The sequence below is a fragment of the Wyeomyia smithii genome, chromosome 3 (assembly GCF_029784165.1).
Source record: "Wyeomyia smithii strain HCP4-BCI-WySm-NY-G18 chromosome 3, ASM2978416v1, whole genome shotgun sequence".
Taxonomy (NCBI): Eukaryota; Metazoa; Arthropoda; class Insecta; order Diptera; family Culicidae; genus Wyeomyia; species Wyeomyia smithii.
In genome coordinates this window covers 158,396,926-158,413,655 of record NC_073696.1, presented here as the reverse complement: position 1 = coordinate 158,413,655, position 16,730 = coordinate 158,396,926, and the positions used below count along the sequence as shown (strand labels likewise).

Here is a 16,730-nt window from a genome sequence, read left to right as displayed (position 1 = left end):
CTGGACACGACGACCATCACAGATTTTGCTCAAAGTTGGGAGAACTATTCATCTACTGTCACTTTGGAGAAATCCCAAATTTGGTGTCGATTGGAATAACCAGCTGGTCTCGAGGTACCATGCTGGCCTAACAAGCCAGTTGTCGTAGGTTCTTGTCTCGGCTCGGGAGAGACTGTTAGTGTTAGTAGGATCGTAGCGCTGGCCCCGCAATTGTCCTGTACACTTAACAGTTGGCTGCGAAGTCTGTGTAAACAGAAGGTCGAGTTCCGAATCGGAATGTAGCTCCAAGGCTTTGCTTTGCTTTGCTTTTTGGAATACTCCCCGCTCTGTGGGACCCCCTGTTTATTACAAAGTCACGCATTTTTTGTTCAAAATCAAATTTGTCCAAAATTGAAGTTCACAACTTTTATCGTAAAAATGTTATATCTCGATATTGGCTCATATTACCTCGGGATGATAGTTGTTTCTTATGTGAAATTTTCCAAGGAACACGATGCAATCATCAAATTTGAAATAAAAATGGCTGCATTTGCCGAAAAATGTAAAATACAAAAGTAATTTATCTGTCAACATTTCCGGTCAAAACTTATATTTTTTCTGGATTCCTTGGTTTATTTTCTTCAAAAATCATCTATCAGTATTTTCCGGACATCTTACGTCTATGAATTGTAGGAAAAAGAAAAAAGAGATTTTTGACAAAAATTGCGCGACTTTGCAATAAAGAGGGGGGTCCTGGAGAGCGGGGGGTTTTCCAATCAACACCAAAATTGGGATTTTTCCAAAAAGACAGTAGATGAATAATTCTCCCAACTTTGAACAAAATCTGTGATGGCCGTGTCCAAGTTGCATGTACACTTCGTATGGAATGACCCATATATATATATATATATATATATATATATATATATATATATATATATATATATATATATATATATATATATATATATATATATATATATATATATATATATATATATATATATATATATATATATATATATATATATATATATATATATATATATATATATATATATATATGTATGTATTTTTAAATATAAAATTATAGTGTTTAGTGGCATTTTTTTACGTTTTATTGTTAAGTTTGCATCCTTCATAAGTTTTATGAAATGCATATACATCATCAATCATCAGCTTAATAATTTTATAATTATTTGAAATATTTTGAATTTTGTATCTTCAGCTATTTTTCCTTGTTTTGTATATTTTTAGCTATTCTCCCACGTGAAAGCTTGATGAATGATCACGAAACAAGCAGGCACTTGAAATCTCATTACTCGTTGATATTTTACTAGTCTTTTACTTGCAATATGACACTGCGGATATATCAAGTATCAACAATTCCAATTATAGGTGGTATAAATGATTACTCATGTTAGTTGGAACTCTTAAGGTTGGATCATATTTAACAACAGTATAACCTTCTAATTCCTCACTATTTTCGATACAGCTTCGATATACTCTTCACAGTGCGGCATACACGGACCAGTATGAACTCTTGCATAAAAGTTCCGATAGGCTTCTTAACTGAAATGTTGTTAGTAATTAAGACACAGTTACGATTCTAGTGCTTGTATATCCGGTAAAATTCAATCGCTTACGTAGTTTTAAGAGTTTTGAAAGTAAAATTCATATTTGCCTACTTATTCATAGATCTGATATGTTTTGTAATTGAAACTAGACCATTAATTTAAGATGCTGAGATATATTTGAACAAACTAATCAATAAGACTTCACTTGTACCCTTTTATGAGATAATCAAAAATTTTGATTCTCCTATTAGTATGAAACTGAAAGTGAGCGAAGAATATATATATATATATATATATATATATATATATATATATATATATATATATATATATATATATATATATATATATATATATATATATATATATATATATATATATATATATATATATATATATATATATATATATATATATATATATATATATATATATATATATATATATATATATATATATATATATATATATATATATATATGTGTATATACAATCCTTTAATAGATAAAGTGATAGAGGTAGATAGAGGGATAGGGTGATGGAGGACCCTATTTAATGAAAAAAATCCTTCTAGGCATATGGTCAAAACTCAACTGCTGCAGAGTTATTCACTCTTTCATTTCAGTTTTCGGTTATTTTTGCCTTTAACGAGGTCTATCACAAGAACTGTGAAAGCTAGCTCATTTCTGTTGATTTCGTTGGGAAGCTGAGAAAATTTCGTAATCAATAGTATCTTAAAACCCAAATTGATCTACCTAGCAGTGAGACCCAGCCTCTCTCATTCAAACTTATTACTTGTTAAAATAAATTTACACGAACACTCCAATTTTTGGAAAAAAAAACACTTTGATAATTTCTGCTGGACTTATTTTTCACTCTAAATCACAAATTTTTGGTAACCAACTGCACAATTATACCGAACATTTAAAACTTAACTTTCACACACATATGACCATACATTAACACATATACATGCAAATAACATGAAATAAATATGTTTCAAATATATGACGTGACATTTTTTTTGATCGTGGTATAATCGAAACGTCACTGAACTCATATAGATCGGACTCGATTATGTATCATTTTCAATTCCTTCACTTATAGTAGATTTTTTTTTATTTCAAATATGACTTATCTAAAGCTGAAACGTCGCAAGAAAGCGTTCATAAAATACACTTGAGAAGAGGAGATGGTGGGCTATCTGATAAAGTGTTGCCACCCATGCGAAAATTTTTTAGAATCTATACAAAAGAAGAGGGTTTCGAAAATATTTATTTTTGTTCGTAGACGTTCCATAATTAATTTATAAAATAAAAGAAAGGAACCTAAAAAAATGTTTTTATATGAATAAAGAAAAAATAAAATATAAAAGAATTTTAAAAAATAGATAAAAATAAGAAAATAAAATATTTAAAACATTAAAAAAATCATAAGTAAGTAAAAATTAATCAAAATAAATGAAAATTACTAAAAACAAATAAAAATAAACCAAAGGTAGATAAAACTACATAAAAAAAGTTTTAAAAATTAAAAAAAAGTTCACGTCTTATATATGGGTTGAAAATAAACAAATATATATACTTACAGTCCCAAGCCGTGGTGTGGCCTTTGCTGTACGTAAGAGTCGTCTCCATTCCACTCGGTCCATGGCTGCAGTTCGCCAGCTCTGCAGTCTGCGTAGGGTCCGCAGGTCGTCTTCCACCTGATCGATCTACCTTGCCCGCTGTGCACCTCTCCGTCTCGTCCCTGACGGATTGGTTTCAAGAACCATCTTTACCGGGCTGTCATCTGACATCCTTACAACATGCCCAGCCCACCGCAACCTGCCTATCTTAGCGGTGTGAGCGATAGATGGCTCCCCAAGCAGCTCCTGCAGTTCGTGGTTCATTCGCCTTCTCCACACTCCGTCTTCCATCTGCAGTCCACCGAAGATGGTACGCAACACCTTCCGCTCGAAGACCGCAAGGGCGCGTTGGTCCTCCACAAGCATAGTCCATGTCTCATGCCCGTAGAGGACTACCGGTCTGATCAGCGTCTTGTAGATGGTTAACTTGGTGCGGCGACGAATTTTACTCGATTGGAACGTCCTCCGGAGACCAAAGTATGCACGATTTCCTGCCATAATGCGCCGTTGAATTTCTCTGCTGGTATCGTTGTCGGCAGTTACCAGTGAGCCCAGATACACGAACTCATCAACCACCTCGATTTCAACACCACCAATTTGAACTCGAGGTGGGAGGTTAGCACTGTCCTCTCGTGAACCCCTTCCTTTCATGTACTTCGTCTTCGATGCATTGATGACCAGTCCAATCCGTTTGGCTTAAGCCTTTAGTCCGATGTACGTATCCGCCATATTCACAAAGGTCCGAGCCACAATGTCAATATCGTCGGCGAAACCAAACAGTTGAACCGTCTTTTGGAATATCGTGCCACTCGTGTTAATCCCAGCTCTTCTAATGACTCCTTTCAGGGCAATGTTAAACAGTAGGCACGAGAGACCATCACCTTGCCTTAGACCTCTTCGGGTTTCGAAGGGGCTCGAGAGTGCCCCCGAAACTCGAACTACACACATCACTCGATCCATCGTCGCTTTGACCAACCGCGTCAGTTTTTCCGGTAATCCGTAGTCGTGCATAATTTGCCATAGCTTGTCCCGATCGATTGTGTCGTACGCCGATTTAAAATCGATGAACAAATAATGTGTGGGCACGTTATATTCGCGGCATTTCTGCATAACCTGCCGAACCGTGAATATCTGATTCATGGTGGCGCGGGCACCCATAAATCCCGCCTGGTAATGCCCCACACACTGCTTCGCAAATGGTGATAGTCGACGGCAAAGTATTTGGGAGAGTACCTTGTAGGCGGCGTTCAACAGAGTGATTGCCCGGTAATTGCAGCATTCCAGTTTGTCGCCCTTTTTGTAGATGGGACACACAATACCCTCCATCCACTCCAATGACCCAGTGCACGGCTCTAGTAAGCGTTTCTCCACCGTATTTCAATAGCTCGCTGGGAAGTTGGTCCACTCCAGCAGCTTTATTGTTTTTCAGCCGTCCAATCTCCTCTTCCACCTCCAGAAGATCGGGGGCTGGAACTCTAATGTCTTCTGCTCGTGCACCAAGATCAATTGCCATACCGTCCTCGCGCTCTACTGCATCGCCGTTTAGATGCTCGTCGAAGTGCTGCCTCCATCTTTCGATCACCTCACTCTCGTTTGTTAGGAGGTTGCCGTTCAAGCTCCTGCACATATCGGCTTGCGGCACAAAGCCTTTGCGGGAGCTGTTCAGCTTCTCGTAGAACTTCCGAGTGTCGTTAGCTTGGTACAGCTCTTCCATCGCTACGCGATCTCGGTCCTCGAGCTGGCGCTTCTTCCTTCGGATGACTGAGTTTTGGCTGTTCCGTGCCTGTCGGTATCGTTCCACGTGCGCTCTCATACGGTGTTGCAGCATTCTCGCCCGTGCTGCATTCTTCTCCTCGACTAACCGTTTGCATTCGCCGTCAAACCAGTCATTTCTATGATTCGGGGCCCTTGTACCTAGAAGCGCTACTGCAGTGTTACCTATGGCGGATCGGATGCTTTTCCAGCCATCTTTAAGGGTAGCTGCGCCAAGCTGCTCTTCCGTAGGTAGCACTGCCTCCAGCTGCTGCGCGTATTCCTGTGCAGCCTCGACGTCCCGCAGTTGCTCAATATTTGGTCGCGGCGTTCGACTTCGGCGGGTGTTATACACCGTCGATAGTTTTGAGCGCATGCACACAGCTACTAGGTAGTGGTCCGAATCTATATTCGCACTGCGGTAGGTGAGAACGTTGATGATGTCGGAGAAAAACCTGCCGTCGATTAAAACGTGGTCGATTTGGTTCTCTGTCTGTTGGTCGGGTGATCTCCAGGTGGATTTGTGGATACCTTTGCGGGGGAAGAAGGTACTTCGGACTACCATACCACGGGAGGCCGCAAAGTTTATGCACCGATGGCCGTTATCATTAGACACGGCATGCAGGCTATCTGGTCCGATTACCGGTCTGTACATTGCCTCCCGTCCTACCTTAGCATTCAAGTCCCCAATAACGATCTTCACGTCCCGTCGCGGGCAGCTATCGTAGACCTGCTCCAGCTGCGCGTAGAACGCTTCCTTCTCGTCGTCGGGTCTTCCTTCATGTGGGCAGTGCACGTTGATGATGCTGTAGTTGAAGAACCGGCCCTTTATCCTCAACTTGCACATCCTTGCGTTGATCGGCTGCCACCCTATCACGCGTTGGCGCATCTTACCCAGTACTATGAAGCCGGTTCCCAGCTCGCTGGTGGTACCACAACTCTGGTAGAAAGTAGCCGCCCGGTGCCCGCTTTTCCATACCTTCTGTCCTGTCCAACAAAGTTCCTGCAGCGCTACGACTTCGAAGTTGCGTGGATGTAGCTCGTCATAAATTATCCTGTCGCATCCTGGAAAGCAGAGCGATTTGCAGTTCCATGTCCCAAGTTTCCAATCATAGTCCTTATTTCGTTGCCTAGGTCCATGCCGATTGTTCCGATCCGTATTATCTCTTACGTTGTTTGTAACATGTTGTTTTCCGGGGCGGCTCGTTGGGCCTTCCCCAACCCCCTGTCTCGCCGGGGGACCATCGTGTCAGCTCTGTTTAGAGTCCCACGCTGCCGCCAGGACGTTAATCAGCCGCTCCTAACATGGAGATCAGACGCTGTTTTGAGCCGCACCATCTTGGTGAACAGACGCTCGGGTTGGCGAAGCATTTCCTCCACCGCCGGAATATGGTTAACGCGCCAATGATCGCGTCGCACCTTCTCACTTAGCTATTGTCGGATGACAACATTGCCCAGGCAACATCAACCAGTTGTATCCATGTTTCAACCGGCAGTCTAGTGTAATCATATGACTCGTGGAGGTGTGAGATAGGAACTTGTGAGGGCCGAAGCTATGTTTGACGCTCCTTCCAGGTTGTCAACTCACCATTTGATGCCCAATTATAAATATACACTGATCAAAATTTTCCCTTACGTTTGACTGCATAAATAACTACACGACATAATTGATTTTCTGCAAGAAATTTATTTTCTGACTTTCCTTATAAATTTATTTAAATGATCTTGCATTTAAATATGAATTTCCTTGACGCATTTGCTCTTTTTAATAGTATTCCCTTCGTTTCTGAGGTGCATTCGTGCACCGTTCAATATGGGTTTTTAAAACCGGAATGTTACGCAGAAGCCAGAATCCGACCTCAAACACAATTCTAAATCCAGATAACTACTTTTGACTAGTACAATACCAAGTTTGAATTATGTCGATGCCACATATTTTGATCGATCAATTTCCCTTCTTTGCATCACATTTGTACCATGTTATGAAATTTGTTACTTGTAAGTTTGAGAGACAGCCCGTAGCTATGTTCAAAGAAGTCGTGTAATCTTTGAGATAATAGACTTTGGTTGTTTCTTCAATCTATTACACAACCGTTGAAAAAAAATTCCGACTATAATCGATTGAAATGGGTATCCACAGGGCAACCGAACTTTTTAGATTGTTGAAATGAGTTCAGCCATCTTTGAAAAAACGACTGATTTTGAAAAGTCATCGGACCACGTTTCTTTTCATAATTTTCAAACCGCGTGTGCAATCATTATTAAATTAATCAGTTAACCCTTAACTAGCCCGTTCATTTGATATCTACATTGTTCAAATAGCTTGTGTTGTTTCTGAGATAATGAAGTTTCGTGATTTTCACATTTTGACGTATTACAGACACATTTGAAGTTCGATTACAATCAAATTTAATAGGGTGTTGAAAGGCAGCAGAAAGGTATTCATTCGACACTATTTTTGTGAAAATCGGTTCAGCCATTTCTGGGAAAAGTGAATGCATTTAAGTAGTCTTCGGAATATGCTTTTTTCAGTGCTGGATTTCACATTTTTAAACATAACAGGCAAAGAAATAGTCCTATTGCAAAAAAAAATCAATAGGGTCTTATGAGGCAACTAGACATAAGACAGGGTCTTATGAGGCAATTAGACCTTTCAGTTGCAATTAATTTCATGGAAATCGGTCCAGCCATCTCTGAGAAAATCGAGTGAGATTGGGAGAGTGTTACACACACACATACACACACACCCACACATACACACACGCACACACATACAGAAAATGCTCAGCTCGTCGAACTAAGTCGAGTGATATACGACATCCGGCCTTCTAAGGACTTTTATACCTTTAGTTTTTGCAGTGATTCCTATATCTTTCTAGGAGAAAGGCAAAACGTCCAACTAGAGAAAATAAGAAACAGTTAGAAAGAAACAAATGTGAAATCAAATGCTTTTTGAGAACTAAACTGCAATTTTCTCTATGAAATGTGTGATAAACATGGATTTTGTTGTAAACTGAATTAAAAATTGAAATCCTTTTTTCAAGTTGTTCCTTGGCATCGAGCATCTAGCTTTATTAGTTTAGCTGCTATTTCACTTTAAAAACAATTTATTCATTTATTCAGTGTTGTAAGGATCACAATTTTCTGCTCCACTGTGCTTACGTAGTTATCTCATACTTCAGAGCAAAAATTGCATTTCAGTTCTCAAAAAACATTCGATTTCACATTCGTTCCTTTCTAAGTGCTTCTTTTTTTCTCTAGTTTTTGCCTTTCTCCCAGAAAGGTATAGCAACCACTTGCAAAACCGAAAGTATAAAAGTGCTCCAAAAGGCCGAATGGCATATATCACTCGACTCAGCTCGATGAGCTGAGCATTTTCTGTATGTGTGTGTATATGTGTGTGTATGTGTGTATGTGTGTGTGTATGTGTGTGTATGTGTGTGTGTATGTGTAGATTTTTATTCTCACTCACTTTTCTCAGAGATGGCTGGACCGATTTTCATGAAATTAATTACAAATGAAAGGTCTTGTTGTCCCATAAGACCATATTCAATTTTATTGTAATCGGATTTTTAGTTTAGAGGTTATGTATCAAAATGTGAAAATCATGAAACATAATTTTCTCAAAAACTACACAACCGATTTGAACAAAATTGGTTTTAAAAGGATTGGCTACCTGAAATACACTTTACTTTTGAATTTTATAAAGATTGAACTTGTGGTTCAAAAGTTATGAAAAGAAACGTGTTCTGAAGACTGTTTAATCTCACTCATGTTTCTCAGAGATGGCTGAACCGATTTCCATAAAATCAGTGTCAAATAATAAGTCTAGCTGCCTCATAACACCCTTTTGAATTTTATTGTAATCGAACTGTAACTTCATCCGTAATGTACCGAAATGTGAAAATCACTAAACTTCATTATCTCAGAAACTACACAACCGATTTGATCAACATTATTATCAGATGAGTGGGCTAGTTGAAGGTTAACTGATGAATTATAATTCAACACGTGGTTTCAAAGCTTGTCTACCATTTACGTTCCCATTTCATTTGATTATAATCGAACTTAAGCAACCGTTATGTATTAAATTGTTAATAAAACAACGAAAGTCTATTATCTCAAAGATAACATGACTTATTTGAACATAACTAGTGTCATACAAACGAGTTATCTCTCTAATTAACAAACAAACTAACTAACTAATAACAAACTTCATAACAATTTGATATGTGCCTCAAAAGTTATGGAAAGAAAAGAAATTCAAAGACTATTTAAAACTATACCTGCTATCGATATATGTGGCCTCAACATAATTTGAATGTGGTGTCGTACTATTTGAACGTTCCAAGTTCATTGATTCCTTGCGATGTGTTAAAAGTCTGCAAATGCACGACGAATCGGCCATAGGATATGATCAAAGTCAAAAGACAAATCACTTGAAATGACTGGTTTCATTGAAATGACAACATCCTCGACTTCTGGCTTCTGTAAACCGCCTTAATTCTGAAAATATTCGTATTGGGTGGTATTCGGTCATTTTCAGCAGATTTTTTGGCATCAATCTGTCACCGGAAATACCCATATTGGGAGGTATTTAGTTATTTTGGTTGTTTTCCTGAAACGAAAAGTGGTCGTCTTAAAATTCAAAATGGTGTCCAGGGTCAATGTTTGGTTTCTATGCATCATCTCGATTACGAAAATATCTATATTTAGTATTATTCGGTCATTTTCGACTGTGTCCTAGAAGTTGCCATTTAGCAATTCAAAATGGTGCCTGAGGTCAATCGTTAGCTCATTGCATCATTCTGTTTCCAGAGATACACATATTGAATGGTATTTGGTTATTCAGGGCTGTATTTCACAAACCGGAAGTCGCCATTTTGGATTTCAAAATGGTATTTAAGATAATTTCTGGCCTCTGAGCGTCATTCTGGTTGAAGAAACACCCATATTGGGTGTTATTCGATCATTTTCGGCTGTTTTTCAGGAACCGGAAGTCGCCAATCTAGAATTTAAAATGGGGTCTGTGATCGATTTCAGCTGCTGTGTATCATTCTAGATCCGGAGATACTCATGTTAGACGGAAATCGGCCATTTTTGGCTGTTTTCCAGAAACAAGAATTTGCCATCCTACAATTCAAAATGATGTCTGAGGTCAATGTTTAGCTTCTTGCAACATTCTGGCTCCGGAGATACTCATATTGGGTGGTATTTGGTCACTTTCTGTCATCTGGGAGTAATTCCGAAAACATTCATATTGAATGGTATTTGGTCATTTCCGGCCGTTTGCCTGACACCGAAAGTCTCCATCTTAAAATTCAAGATTGTGTCTGTGATCAATTTTTAGCTTCTGTGCATCTTTCTGGTTCCGGAGATACTTATATTCAATGGGAATCGTCCATTTCAGGCTGTTTTCCAGAAATCGGAAGTTGCCATCTTACAATTCAAAATGTTGTCTGAAGTCGATTTGTGGCTCCAGTGCATCAATACGATTCCGGAAATACCCATATTGGGTGGTATTTGTTCGTTTGCCGCTGTTTTTCCAAAGCCGGAATTCGCCATTTTGGATTTTATAATGCTATTTGGAGACAATTTCTGGATTTTGAACGTCATACTGGTTAAAGAAACACTCATATTGGATGGTATGTGGTCATTTTCAGCTGTTTTTCAGAAACCGGAAGTTGCCATCTTAAAATTCAAAATGGTATCTGTGGTCGATTTTATCTCCTGTGTATCATTCTAGATCCGGATATTATAATATTGGGTGGAAATCGGCTATTTTTGGCTGTTTTCCAGAAACCGGAAGTTGCCATTTTACAATCCAAAATGTTGCCTGAGGTCGATTATGGAACATATTTGTTACCACTAAAAACATTGACCTGTCAAATATGGTGCCGTTTAGTTGATTAGTTCGTGAGATGTGCAGAAAATTGTGCAGAAACATGTGCTTACAGAAGAGGGAGGGGCTACGAACCATTATGGACATATTTGTTAGCTCTAAAAACATTCACATACCAAATATGGTTGTATTTTCTTGATTGGTTCTTGAGCTGTGCGAAATTTGTGTTTCCTTTGTATGGAACCCCTTCCTTCCAGAAAAAGGAGGGGCGTCCAACTATTATGGACATATTTGTTACCCCTTAAAACATCCACATGTCAAATTCGGCTTCATTTGCTTGGTTTGTTCTTGAGTTGTGCAGAAATTTATGTTTCATTTGTATGGGACCCCTCTCTTTCAGTAGAAGGAGGGGTCTCAAACTATCATAGGATCCTTTATCGGCACCCAAAACGCCTACATGCAAATTTTCACGTCGATCGATTCGGTAGTTTTCGAGCCTACATTGATCAGACAGACAGACAAACAAACAGACAGGCCGGACTGCATTTTTAAATGCATAGATAGATTACAACATCAATATTTCAGATCCTAAAGAGTGAATATACATTTATTGGATTGAATCGAATCGAAAGGCTGGGTCTGACCGCTAGGTGGATTAAATTTGTTTTGAGATACTATTGATTACGAAACTTTATCAGCTACCCAAAAAAACCAACAGAATTGAGTTAGCTATTATACTTATTGTGCTAGATCTCGTAAAGGCAAAACCGAAAAGTGGAAAAATTGAAAAACTCTTCAGTAGTTGAATTTTGACCATATGCCTAGAAGATTTTTTTTCACCAAATATGGTCCTCTATCACCCCTTTAAAGATTTTAAGTGAGTCACCTAACATCCTATATATATATATATATATATATATATATATATATATATATATATATATATATATATATATATATATATATATATATATATATATATATATATATATATATATATATATATATATATATATATATATATATATATATATATATATATATATATATATATATATATATATATATATATATATATATATATATATATATATATATATATATATATATATATATATATATGTGTATATATGTATATATATTAGGGTGCCAGCCAAAATGGTTATCTCGTATTTCAAAAAACAACCTGTGCAAAATTTCAGCTCAATCGGACTTAAAATGGGGTGGCGCGAAGCGATTGAAGTTTGGCATTTTTGATAACCGAAAAATCACCCAAGGGAGGGGTACGTGAAAATTCGGTTTTCGAATTTTTTTTTTGATGCCAAATAACTTAAAAACACATGAAACGTCGAGAATTGGTGTCAACAGAAAATTTTTTTTTGCAAAAATCGACTCTCAGGGAGTTTTTTCAATTGTGGAAGGCGGAGTTCAAAATGTTTAAAACTTATCTTTTAAAATTGATCACTAGTCTCTCGAAATAGCCTGTATAATTATATACACTATAACTAGCATCGAATACATTATGTTTCATTAGGGTGGTTCATTTATTCGGCATAGGGTGGTTCATAACATTGTTAAAAGTGAATATAAAATAAATAAGCACTTTGGTTCGTTTGATTGGTGTGACGTCTTCGACAAAGTTGTAGATAACCATTCTGTCTTTCCAAAATAATTACACTTAAAAAAATTATTTATTCAAAAAAAAATTGGAAGTAAAATTAAAAAATTATTCAAAAGAGCTCATTTTTTTAAAATCTGTATTTTTAATAAAGCCTACAAAAGATTACCAAAACAATGAAACCAGTCCGATCATTTAGAAATTGAGAAAAAAAAATCTTTTGGAAGGACAAAATACAACTTTACCGGACAACTTTACCGAAGACACTATGCCAATCAAGAAAACCGTTTCGACTGTAGACATATTTTTAATTTCCAATAGAGCACTCTATGAGGAATTAAGAATATTTTTACAGTCAAAACGATTTATTTGATTAACATAGTGTATTTGGCAAAGTTGTAAATATAACTTTGTTCTTCCAAAAAGTATCTACCCTGTGAAAAAAAAAATTATGACTTTTTTCTGATTTCTCCATGACCCGTTTCGTCGTTCAGGCAATCTTTCGTAGTTTTTATAAAAAAACAGATAAATGAATAATTTTAAACTTTCTTTTAATTTTTTTTTTTCAAAAGAAAAATAATTTGTTTTTAGAGTGTATATTTTATTTTTGAATAACATTTTTGCCGAAGACGTCACACCGCTCAAACGAATCGTGTTGGCTCTAAAAATATTTGTAATCATCAATACCTATCCGAAATAGCATTTCACGCCTTCCATCGCATTAGGAAGTAAAGCCGTTGGCGCCGGTCCGTTAATAAACGGGTCGTGAGTTAGGGACCTGGGTGTGGAGTCGCCTCCCTGGGCGTCGGTAATTGGCCACAACAGTGGCGGAACTAGACCGACGGAAAATAAGCGAGAATAAAAAAAAAAATATCCTAAATAGCATTTTTCAATAGCTTTTCAAAAATGAGTTGTGTTTCAAAACATTGAACCAATAGCAAAATGGCATCTTTTGCCTATAAAAACGTCTATGCAAAGTTTCACCCAATGGGCACGTTCACGTTCTGATGATGTAAACTTGACAGAAAATGTATGGTCGAACTGTTTAAACGACGCGAACCCACAAACAACGAGTCAATTGTGTTGCGTATCTGATTGAGATCCCTATACTCTCATTATCACTGAATAACATCGATACAGTCTATTGTCCGATTATGTATACCAGAGCACTGTGTGTTCGATCAAGTGTTGGCAAGGGACATTATTGTGGTAAATAAAACGAATAAATTGTCTGGTACAACACTCGAAAAAAACAAGTAGAAGTGTCATAGAGAGTAGATTTTCAAACAAAATAAAAAAACATATTCCATCAGTTTTCACCGTTTTATGTACTTTTAAGACACTTGGAATCGAAAACATTTTTTCAAATATTCAAATTCCATGCACCTCCCGTGTGTGATTTTGCAAATGACATGAAAGCATTCAACATTTTCCGCGAGACACAATCTTAATTTTGGTTGAGATGATTTTTTTTGCACAGAGTAATATCAATGTAGGGTAACGGGGGTATTTTGGCCCACATGCATATATTGGCCCACCCGTTAACATTTTACGCATATTATCTGAAAAATTCAATGAATATAACAAAACTATGCATGCATCATTGACATAACACACCTTAGAATCATACTACACTATAATTTTCGGCAAAAAACTGACTCTAGTTGACATTATTTTGGAATTAGTTCATACATATTCTAAGTCATGGCTGAGTCAACCTAAAGTCAAGCGGAAGTGGTAATATACAAGTCAACGTCCGGAAGCAATTGTAACAAATATGTATGTTTTTAAAACAATTCGTTGTTGTAGTAACATCAATAAAATATCATAGAAACAGTTTGTATACTCTAACAAGTTGGAAAAAGTTAAAATAGTAGTAAATAGTAGCCAAGTTTCAACAGCCATTCGGCCATTGCGCGCTAAACAAGAAGCAGCTTGTGACAATTTACAGGTAATTTTCCTTAATTTATCACATTCAACGATATGCAGTTTGCTGAGAATGCCTGTCAAACCGCATTCAAACCCAAACTTTTCATTTTTAGATGCCTAAAATTTACAAAAATTCACAGTAGAAGGATGTCCTCCTCAAACCTACTATTTCTACTCTAAAAATACCGATGATGATCTTAAATATAATTAGTCCGAAATATTTCCATACACGGCTCTAAATATAGAGGTGGGCCATTGTGCGATCAATTCTCAAAGCTGGTCAAAATACCCCCGTTACCCTAATATCTTGCCATTTTACATGGTATTTTTTCCAATTCAACATTGCCACCCTGACGACAATGATATAACAAATATTATATTTTCAGGAATTTTCCTATTGGTATTCAGTGAAAAGTGATTTTTTTTTCATTTTATACTCATTTTTACACAATATTATGAACCACCCTATGTCGAATAAATGAACCACCCTAATGAAACATAATGTATTCGATGCTAGTTATGGTGTATATCATTATACAGGCTATTTCGAGAGACTATTGATCAATTTCAAAAGATAAATTCTAAACATTTTGAACTCCGCCTTCCACAATTGAAAAAACGACTAAGTTTTTTTTAGTTTTAACGTTGTTTATTTTCTAGCTCATTTGCAATTGCTTGACGGAGCAGTGTTTACAATACATTCTATTTTTACAGGGTAAAAACAAACTTGTTAGAGGGAGTCATCGCTACACCCGATTTACTGGGGTTGGTATGGTTTTACAGTTTTCTGGTTGGGGGTTATTGGGTTGGGAGCTTGAGTTTGTTTGTATTATTAAGCAATTATTAACTATAACTATTCTAAGATAAATCTAAACTAATTTCTCATTACTACTGACTAAATTTTCGCACTTGTATTACACCGCAATTCACATTGCACCGAATTATCGTGATCTCGAAACAGGTACAGCACTGTATCCAATCAGGTTTCGAGTTTTTGTGTCTCCAGCACAAGGTACATCAGTCATTCAGTGAAAGAAGGATGGGTAATCTGATAAGATACAAAAAAAAACGTTTATTTTAGAGTTTAATATCCGCATTTTTCAAAAAACAGTATAGCTCTGACATATACTGGAGATTACCACTTCCCAGAATGTCTCTAACGGGTACATTTGCTTGTCTTCCTTGGACCCGAAGGGAATCTATTAGCTTGGACCTAACATCAGAGTATTCGGCACACGACCAAACAACGTGCTCGATGTCGTGGTAGCCATCGCCACAAACGCAGTGATTACTGTCCACAACCCCTTTACGAAAGAGATGCGTGTTTAACGTGTAATGATTGGACATAAGTCTTGATATCACTCGAATGATGTCCCGACTTACATCCAACCCCTTGAACCATGCTTTCTCGATACCTTAGGAGAAATGGAATGTAGCCACCGTCCCAGTTCATCTGTATCCCATGATAATTGCCAACTATTGAGTGTTCTCTGACTTAAAATACTATAAAATTCATCCTGAGCAATTGGTCTACTATAAATATCGCCATCAATAGCACCCACCTTCGCTAAAGAGTCAGCCTTTTCATTTCCCGGAATGGAACAATGAGAAGGTACCCACGCTAAGGTAACCTGATAATTTTTATCTGTTAAAGCACTTAAAAACCGACCTATTTTCCCCAGGAAATACGGGGTGTGCTTCACAGTCTTCATCGATTGCAGAGCCTCAATGGCACTGAGACTGTCTGTGAAGATGAAGTAGTGGTCTATGGGTAGGGTTTCGATGATCCCAAGGGAGTACTGAATAGCAGCAAGTTCTGCGGTGTACACGGAAGCAGGAGCATCGAGTTTGTAGGAGGCAGTAAAGTTTTCGTGGAAAACACCGAAGCCAGTGGACTCATCTAGGTTAGATCCGTCAGTATAAAACATTTTATCACAACTTACATGTCTAAACTTTTTTGAAAAAATCTTGGGAATCTCTTGCGATCGCAATTGACCCGGGATACCAATAGTGTCTTCTTTAATGGTTGTGTCGAAGAAAATAGCATTGTTAGAAGTATCTAAAAGTACGACATTGAGGGGTACGTATGAAGAAGGGTTAATATCTTGAGCCATATAGTCAAAATATAAAGTCATAAATCAGGATTGAGAAGGAAGGTCGACCAACCTCTCGAAATTTTCAATTACTAATGGGTTCATGATCGTACATCGAATAAGTAACCGGTGAGAGAGATTCCAAAAACGATGTTCAACGGAAGAATACCCGCTAGCACTTCAAGACTCATCGTATGGGTCGACTGCATGCAACCTAAGGCAATACGCAAACAACGATATTGTATTCTTTCTAGTTTTATAAAGTGTGTTTTCGCAGTGGAGCGAAGGCAGAAACAACCGTATTCAAGAACTG

The 16,730-nt window shown here is 37.3% G+C and overlaps 1 protein-coding gene across 12 annotated transcripts in view; it reads left to right on the top strand.

Annotated features, from left to right (window-relative positions):
* LOC129726407 (sex-lethal homolog) overlaps positions 1-16,730 on the top strand; it is a 470,782-nt gene that overhangs the window by 306,242 nt on the left and 147,810 nt on the right. Inside the window, exons 6-7 of one of the 12 annotated variants that reach the window (XR_008728337.1) lie at positions 1,237-1,398; positions 1,475-1,825. The exons of 9 other annotated variants lie outside the window; for them this stretch is intronic. Coding sequence is in view for 1 of the 3 variants with exons in the window: in XM_055683047.1 (XP_055539022.1) it covers positions 1,237-1,319 (83 nt within the window). In the remaining 2 variants the exon portion in view is untranslated. Of the gene's footprint in view, positions 1-1,236; positions 1,826-16,730 lie in introns of those variants that run through there. 2 more of the 12 variants (XR_008728336.1, XM_055683047.1) reach the window with 2 other exon arrangements.